Source organism: Macrobrachium rosenbergii, chromosome 40 (assembly GCF_040412425.1).
Source record: "Macrobrachium rosenbergii isolate ZJJX-2024 chromosome 40, ASM4041242v1, whole genome shotgun sequence".
Lineage (NCBI taxonomy): Eukaryota > Metazoa > Arthropoda > Malacostraca > Decapoda > Palaemonidae > Macrobrachium > Macrobrachium rosenbergii.
In genome coordinates this window covers 14050166-14060165 of record NC_089780.1, presented here as the reverse complement: position 1 = coordinate 14060165, position 10000 = coordinate 14050166, and the positions used below count along the sequence as shown (strand labels likewise).

The 10000-nt window shown below is 34.7% G+C and overlaps 1 protein-coding gene across 1 annotated transcript in view; it reads left to right on the top strand.

Moving 5' to 3' along the window:
- The window catches only part of LOC136826143 (uncharacterized), a 194983-nt gene that overhangs the window by 164158 nt on the left and 20825 nt on the right, over positions 1-10000 (top strand). Inside the window, exon 6 of the mRNA XM_067083143.1 lies at positions 4756-4928. Within this exon, the coding sequence (XP_066939244.1) occupies positions 4756-4928 (173 nt within the window). The remainder of the gene's footprint in view (positions 1-4755; positions 4929-10000) is intronic.

Here is a 10000-nt window from a genome sequence, read left to right as displayed (position 1 = left end):
AAGAAGGTTCACCACGCTACAGGGAACAATTAATCAGACTCTGGCGTGATATCTGAGTCTAGACATGGAATCAATTTTAGTTTTTTTTTTTTTATCGACACTGGTGTTTATTTACAGAAAACTTGAGCTTCTACTGGTAACTAACAATCTTTCATGTTGACAACTAATGTTACGCGTCCTAGTCTTCATAATACAAAGCACTGTTATCGCAGAGTAGTCTGGTAACTGTGTTAATCAGATTGAAATGATTACGAGACATTCGAGACTTAATACTTACAGACAAAGTAAGCTAAGTATACCTTAGTTTAACCAGACCACTGAGCTGATTAACAGCTCTCGTAGGGCTGGCCCGAAGGATTAGATTTATTTTACGTGGCTAAGAACCAACTGGTTACCAAGCGCAACTAAAAACCCACTTTCCATCGCACTGTTAAATCACGCAATGATGCAGCGATTAACTCCCAGCGAGGTATATCACATACTGACCGTCCAACCATTTTAACCTTTACCGATACACAAGAACGGCCGAAGCGATGTTTATGCGCTTATCACAGCCATCAAAAAGCGGCGAGAGTCGGTTCGACGAAGCAAAAAAAAAAAAAAATTAATTAAACGTATCGCGGAATAGCATAACCCGATCACGCGGTGAATCACTTGTTGTCAAACTATACTGCTGCGCTCGCTCTCTCTCTCTCTCTCTTTTTTTTTTTTTTTTTTGATACTTGAGGTATTTAATGTAATGAGTTTATTTCCTGTAAGTTAGCGAATTTGGCTAAATTTATTTCCTGTAGGTTAGCGAATTTTGCTAAGTTTAATTCCTGTAGGTTAACGAATTTGGCCAAGTTTATTTCTTGTCTAGGTTAGAATTTGTCTAGTTTATTTCCTTTGGCTAAATTTATCTCCTGTAGGTTAGTAAATTTGTTTAGTTTATTTCTTGAAAGTTATTGAATTTGTCTAGTTTATTTGGCTAGTTTATTCCCTGGTTTATTTGTCTAGTTTATTTCCTGTTGAAGAATTTGTCTAATTTGTCCTAGTTTATTTCCAGCAAGTTAATGAATTTGTCTAGTTAATTCCTGTATACCTGGTTATTTATTCCTATAATGTGCATTTGTCTAGTTTATTTCCTGCAAGTTAGTTTCTTTCCTATAAATGTGAACTTTAGTCTAGTTTCTTTCCTATAAGTTAGTCTAGTTTCTTTCATTAGTAATTTATCTCCTGTAGGTTAGTAAATTTGTCTAGTTTATTTCCTGAAAGTTATTGAATTTGTCTAGTTTATTCCCTGTAAGTTACTAAATTAGTCTAGTTTATTCCCTGGAAGTTAGTGAATTTGTCTAGTTTATTTCCTTAGTGTTGAAGAATTTGTCTAGTTTACTTCCAGCAGGTTAGTAAATTTGCCTAGTTTATTTCCAGCAAGTTAATGAATTTGTCTAGTCTAATTCCTGTAATTTAGTATACCTGTCTACTTATTCCTATAAGTTAGTGAGTTTGTCTAGTTTCTTTCCTATAAGTTAGTGAGTTTGTCTAGTTCTTTCCTATAAGTTTGTGAGTTTGTCTAGTTTCTTTCCTATAAGTTAGTGAGTTTGTCTAGTTCTTTCCTATAAGTTAATGAATCTGTCTAGTTTCTTTCCTATAAGTGAGTTTGTCTAATTCCTTGAAAGCTTGAATTTCAAGCCAATGGCCATTGTGGGCTTATTCTATATGAACAGGATTCATCTTCTAAATAATAATAATAATAATAATAATAATAATAATAATAATAATAATAATAATAATAATAATAATAATAATAATAATAATAATAATACTTTCTCTCTCCTGATATTTGCACTCATGAACGAATGTAAATGACATGCAATAATCCCAATGTACACTGCATGTTTCTTAGTTTTAATGTTATACCTTACCACATAACATATGTTTGAAAATAATCATGTTTCCTGTAATCTCCAAGCCTAGTCTTTTGACATTTAAATAATCTTCTTCGCTTTACTTAGATAATAAGGTAGATAAATTCTAGATATATAGACAGATATGATAAATCTAGGTAGGTGCTGTATATAAGCTTGATAAATTCTAGATTAGATAATCAGCTAGATAAATTCTAGATTAGATATATCAGCTAGGTAAATTCTAGATAGATATATAAGCTAGGTAAATTCTAGATAGATATATAAGCTAGATTAATTCTAGACAGATATATAAGCTAGGTAAATTCTAGATAGAAATATAAGCTAGATAAATTCTAGATTACATATAGACGCTAGATCAATTCTAAATAGATATATATGCTAGATAAATTCTAGATTACATATATAAGCCAGATAAATTCCAGACATATATATAAGCTAGATAAATTCTAAACAGACAGATATATAATTTGGATAAATTCTAGATAGACACATAATCTAAATAAATTCTAGATTAGACATACAAGCTAGATAAATTCCAGACGGACATACAAGCTAGATAAATTCTAAACAGGCAGACGAGCAAATGACATCAATCATCCTATCTGTAATCTCTACAGCTGTGATTTTAACATCTAAAGATCCTCCTTCTAATTACAGAAGGGAAAAGTTGTAGTATTACACAACAGAACCTTGACTTAATGTCACAGATTAAAAAAAAAAAAAAAAGGTTGTTGAGAAGATTTCTCGTAAATTAATGAGCACCCACGAGTTAATCTTCGCACACGTTGACCTTTTTAAGGCTTTAATATAAATTAACTCTAATTAGTTACACGGTGGCAGATGACAATACCGGATGAGTGTCAGTTCTGATTATGACAACGATCAATACAAACTTTATGTATAAATATATGTATACAAAGTTCTGACTCACATCAGGATCGAATCCAGGTGTTTCAGTTGCGTGGCTTGGTTGGGAGCGGTCTCGTCATTCAGCTGGGTTCGACCCTGATGTGAGTCAGAAATTTATTTTTGTTCAACACGTGATTGTTTGTTGATTAAATATATGTTAGGTATGTATGTATATACATTAAAATATACAGTATATATATTATATACATATATATATACACACATATTTACATGTATATATATATAAAAACGCAACAAATTCGAGACGGTACGTAACGTCCAGAGGGACGGAACTTTACGTCGCGATCGTCTCTTGAATTACTGTAACTTTATGACAGTACGGGTACTTAATCTTGTATGCAACCAAACGGTCATTCTAGGCCTATGGCGTAATAACAATTAAAACTAAATTTCCCAATACATCGATAAGAACAAACAATACTTAACATTAAAGCAAAACAGATAACAAATTAGAGTCCATCTGTCCCCAAAACTAAATCAGAAATAATCCCAAAAAGTAGACTTTACAAAATGGACGATTACATAATCACTACAAAAACACCCTACAGTGAACTTTCCCATCCGGCAACCAACGCGAATAAGTCATGATAACGTCAACACAAACCCAGAAAGAATATTTCCGAAGCTAACACCTTAATCACGACGACCGATGTCGATGCAGATGTCGAAGTAAAGATCAAACGAGCCAGAGTGAGTGGCCGTCCCATAGCCGACGGCTTTGGCGGCGGCGGTTTTAGTAAATCCAATCCGAATTCCGCCGTCGACTCATCTGAAAGGTATCCGGATGAAACGCGAGTTCCCCCAGCCATCAAGATGATGATGATGATGTTCTCACTCTCCACAGACATTAAATGACTGTTCCTGTTATTCACCCATGCACTTTTTCATAGGCCTAGTGCTTGCATCTGTGGCGGTTCATGTTATGAGATTATAAGTGATATGGATTTTTTTTTTTCAATTACGCTTCTTTCCCTTTGGAGGAAGATTCTAACCAACGGATAACGAGGAACCTATTCCGGTGAATGTATGCGTTTGAAGGAATGGCTGTTTCACAATCGTAACATGATGCAAATCGTTTACGAAAGCGATTTTTTTTTTTAATCATACCCAAAATGATCGCAAACATACAGAAAATCCTCAGAACTTAAGTGCAAAACAAATTAGAATAATGATTTCAAAGTCATTCAGAGAAGTTTTGTTCAAATACCAGGAGGACGCACTCCACTAGAATCAATGCTGTTTAGGTCTTTAGAAGGAATCCAAGTATCTCCTCTCACGATACTCAAGAGTCATTTGTACCCTCTTTCACGATATTAACAACTACAGCCAACAATGTTCTGTAGAATCGACTTCGCTTCATCGGTACCATTCCAACAATTATTATTATAAATAATAATATTCATATTCATTCGTTTACTTGTAGACTTGTTATCTCAAAGTCATACCTGATTTATCGATCGGTGAAAACCTTATTCCGTTTCCTTCCTCCTTCTTTTCTCCTTTCTTTAAGGCTGCTTGAACTAAAACAGCAGCATTCTAGCTGTCTATCCCTAACATCCTTCATGTAAAAAATGCCATAACAAGACCCAGGTAACCTCAATGCATCAAAATTTCATCCAAGTAAACACTATTTGCAAGATAATGATTATGTGATCGTTAATTTCTTAAGGGTATTTTTTGCCATTATTCCTGTTTTAGTTTTAGGCAATCTGTTATCTACTTTCCTTTTAATAATAAGTAGTATTTATGTCTCTCGATATACTGGGAAAGTTGCAGGTTCATACTATCACGTATAGGCCTAATATGACTGTTTGGTTTCAGGTCATCGTATCCGCAATTTCCAAAGAGGAACTCTATAATATCCTTAACATAATTACTTCACGAAAACCAAGGACCTCTCTGTCTCCTTCTTCAGGTACGACCTGCAGCTTCGAGGGGAGAGGAAAACCAACGACAGCGGCCTTTGGTGGGCGGAAGTGTGGGGCCTCATCGCCTACGACAGCACCCCTGAGGACACCCAAATTGGGTGCACGATCACCTTGCCCAACACGACGTACACCACATCTCTTACGAAACCCTACGATCCAGGTGAGTTTTGCATACGATCCGGATGAGTTTTGCATACGATCCAGGTGAGTTTTGCATACGATCCGGGCGAGTTATGCTTACGATCCGAGAGAGTATTGCATACGATCCAGGTATGTTTTTCATAAGATCCACGTCAGTTCTGTATAAGATCCAGGTGTGTTTCGCATACGATCCAGGTGAGCCTTGCATACGATCCAGGTGAGTCTTGCATACGATCCTGGTGAGCTTTGCGTACGATCCAGGTGAATATTGCAAAGGACCCAGGAGAGTTTTGTATATGATCCAGGTGAGTTTTACATACGATCCAGTTGAACTTCGTGCACGATCCAGGTGAGTTTTGCATACGATCCATTTGAGTTTTGCATACGATCCAGGTGAGCTTTCATATGTATACTATCCAGTTGATCTTTGCATACGACCAGGTGAGTTTTTTTATACGATCCAGGTGAGTTTTGCTTAAGATCCAAGTGAGCTTTGCAGTCAGATGGATAAAGAGACAGTTACGAAAAAATCCCTGGTTGCACCGTATTCAGTTGACAACCAATTTTTTTTTTTTTTTTTTTTTTAGTAGAACGATCCAAGTGCGTGTGTTTCAAAACCCATTGGTAATTAGAAGTTCTGTTCAACAAATTCACAACTACACGTCAAGTGTTGGTTATTTTAATCAGTTAAATACACGCGTACACTTTATCAAGGCTGTAAATGGAGAACTGCGTTTCTTGTTTAGCACACTGGCGTTTCCAATAAGAATCGTTATGCATTTACCCTAAAATTATTTATCCTACTCCATTCACCTACATTGTGCTTACATGCTCCCAATTTCTAGATGTTAGTGCACATATATAAAAGAGAAACAAACAGTCATCCCATTTCCGCCCTCCTACTCTGCAAAATACTCCACCCTCCTACTTTGCAAAATACTCCACCCTCCTACTTTGCAAAATACTCCAACACTATTAAAACCATTTCACAAAGATATGCAGAAGCCTCATTTGCATGGAGTACCCCCTAAGATAAATGCGATAATTAATGCACATTCATCCATTTAACATGAGAACTCTTACGCTTTCCGAGTATTATTAAATAAATAACCTATGAGCAATCAAGAGAAAAATAATATGTCGCAGGGGTTACTGAGACTTCCATCCGAACAAGCAATTGAATGTGACGGATAGAGAGAGAGAGAGAGAGAGAGAGAGAGAGAGAGAGAGAGAGAGAGAGAGAGAGAGAGAGAGAGAGAGAGAGGACTTCTACTAAAAACAAGAAATGATTCTATCCCATCTCGAGACATCCCAAATAAGCAATTGAATATGACAGCTAAAAGAGAGAGAGAGAGAGAGAGAGAGAGAGAGAGAGAGAGAGAGAGAGAGAGAGAGAGAGAAGACTTCTTCTACCAAAAACAAGAAATGATTCTATCCCACCGAATATGACACACAACGAGAGAGAGAGAGAGAGAGAGAGAGAGAGAGAGAGAGAGAGAGAGAGAGAGAGGAGTGACGTCACGCGGCTAGCTGAGGCCAAGCACCCAAAAGGCTATGGGGAAAGGTTAATTCATTTTAATGGCATAATGACGGGGAACGGACACAAAAGTTCGCGGACGCAGTTCGTGGCCGTGAAGCTTACAGGATACTCTCACGTTCATGTAACCCGAGTCTAAAAAAAATGACATCTATCGTTAAAAGCTTTTCTGCGTTTGGTTGGATAAATCTGTCCTGTAATTGGACGGAGGGAGCCGTTTTTATCACGGTACATCTGATGACGTGTTTGTGCTGTTTGCATGTTTAGTCAGGGAAATTCGCTTGTTTGTAAAAGAGTGAGGTAAAGTACTTGGATACAGTTCAATGGAAAGCATAACTGGACTCCATATTTGAGTCTTGACTGAAAATCCTCTACATTTGGACGAAACTTATGCAACTGATTCTTATCTTTATGTTTGGAGGAAATGAAGTTTATCAGAAAAACAACCATTTAACATGAAACTAAAATGTGGTCTTTCATAACTGACAAGACAGAATTATATAAATTAAAAGTCTAATAAAGATTCTGAAGTTTAGCAAATATTACCTTCATAATATCCAATAAACAACAATGTTTTATCAACACAAAAAGGAACTCGCAAACGAAGAGTATGATAAAATATGTAAAAGATTCTGAAATCTGACAAATGTTACCTTCACAATATCGAAGCAATACGTGAATATTGAAGCTGAAATATTAAATGCCGAACATTTAACATTAAAATATGTACTTCAAAATACAAAGCATGATATATTTCTATCATAGTTTCATGGAATAACGTCCAAATGTATAATCCACTTGATAATATAACGAGACATATTATTTGATATATGATTTGATAGGTAATGGAAAATGATATTGCATTTCAAACATCAAGTGATATATGGAGGTTTCCTGGTGTGTTATATATATATATATATATATATATATATATATATATATATATATATATATATATATATATATATATATATATACATACATACATTTGTTTGTCCTCTTCAGGGTGACAGTAGGGGAGATATGATACAGCCACCCACCCTTGCAAACCTGTTTGTCCGCCCTGGGTGGGGAGGGTAGGTAGGGGAATAGGGGGTAGGGGAGTCATCCACCTTCCTCCTACAAACCTGTATGTCCGCACCGGGTGTGGGCGGGGTAGGTAGGGGACCGCTGCTATCCAGAACATGTAGCATGCGCCAACAAGCTCATATATATATATATATATATATATATATATATATATATATATATATATATATATATATATATATATATATATATATATATATATATATATATATATATATATATATATATATATATATATATATATATATATATATATATATATATATATGTGGGGAGTGGGATTCAGATATTACACATAAAATCTTCCTCCAACCAGCAATTAAGAAGATTAAAGAGTAATTGTCAACTGGAGTGACCTATGGACCTTCTGGTATACCGCTTTTCCGAAACTTTTTCTCATTCAATATTTGCCTGAGGAGACAGACAGTTTGGTCTCTGAAATATAGCCTTTATTTTCCACAATTTGGCGTTTTTATGAGCTCCTTATATATATATATACATACATATATATATATATATATATATATATATATATATATATATATATATATATATATATATATATATAGTATAGAAACAGAATTAATGACTATATATGGGATGAACATTTGGTTTTCAGCACTCAAAATGGAGTGCTTACAAGAAATTTTCAATTGGGTCCTTACAAAAACGGTTCCGAAATAATACACAGCAATAAATCAAAATCCCCCGATAGTATTCGTGGAATGTTTGCAAACTAATTTATCCACCTAATTCATCTCCGCATTAATAAGAGAAGATGATTTAGCTTAAATTAAAACTGATAAACTCTATTACTTCATCTCGTCGCAGAAGCCATTAATTAATTAAAAAATCATTCAGGGGCTCCCGGGAATAATATATATGAAGTGGAGACCCCGACGAGATTACTCATTTTTTCAACTTCTTTCTATCCGACTTCGAGCTAATAACGTTTGCTAAAAAAACTAAATGAAAGGAACTGCCGATTTCGCTCTATATGAATAATTATTTTAATGTGCAGCGTAACGTAAAGACTTTCCTTCTAAATATCTCAATGAATCATTATATTAATCAAGAGGGGTAGAGTTACAAAAAACTATGATAAAAGAAAACTGGACATTCCGTATTACCTTTCTGGACGGCAGACTAAAGAGGTGTTCGCAGGCTTACCTGAAAATAGATTATAAACTCATTAACCTTTGAGAAATTGAAAAGGGAATCAAATACAATTTTTGTTTCGTATTTAAGGGAGAAAAATTGAAGGAAACTACACATCCAGAACAAGACAAACAGTAGCATATATATATATATATATATATATATATATATATATATATATATATATATATATATATATATATATATATATATACGATACGTACTTGTGTAGTTTGGAGTCAGTCCAGTGACCGTTGTCATGACAATTCTGAACTTTTCTCCGTTTTTAAATTTTCAAAAAATGGGGGAGGGGGTGTTCCCAACATTAAAAATTTAGAAGGCTGACAGCTGAAAGTAAGATACATTAATTATCAATTTTAAACAAACTTTTTAATTATCAATTTTAAATAAACTGTGAACATCAAAATCAACTATTTTTTAATCTGCGTCTGCTTCCCTCTTATCCACCTCATCCCCTCACAAACAAAAGCAAAGAAAAAAAGGGAGAAAGATATATGCAAGCACGCGCAAGCACGAAGGGAAAATTGCCACAGCAGCAGCAGCGGTTGAAATCTTGCAAGCGTATGCAAAGGCGCCCCACATCAGGCCCGGCTTATGTGAGGGCAAACACTATTCTGCTTGAGAAAATCAAGTGCATTTTCCCCCCCTGGAATTTTCCAAACAGGAATACTTAAGACCCAATTTCAGCAGCAAAGATTTTAAAGCCGAACGACGGATTGAAATTTCATTTTTGCCCAGACGCTCCCATGTGATGTGTGGCCTCTCTGGGCGAGACTTTGGTGGAAATGACTTCCTAGAATGTTTAAGAGAAAAATGCTAGTTTCTAAATATCCTTAAAGACTTTTGCACTGTCTTAATAAACTATTCAAGGCCTTTTTCAGGTTTTAAAAGTGACTTCTAAGATTGCTTAAAAAAATAATACTTTCTCTTAACCTTGTGACTTCTAAGATTGCTTATGTAAATATTAGTTTCTATTAACCTTAAAGACTTTTAAATTATCTTACGACTATTCAAGGCCTTTCGCATGGTTTGAAAAATATTCAAAGTGAATTTAGAAGGATAATAATTAAAACAGAAATAGAAGTCTTATAATCTAGTAGGAAATGACTTCCAAGATTGTTTAATAAAACATTTTTAGTTTTAAATAGCCTTAAATTTTAAAATTTGTTCCTAAACAGCCTTATGTTTGATATTAGTTTATAAAATGCCTTAAATTTTAATGTTAGTTTCTAAATAGTAATGCCTTAAATTTTAATGTTAGTTTCTGAATAGCCTTAAATTTCAAT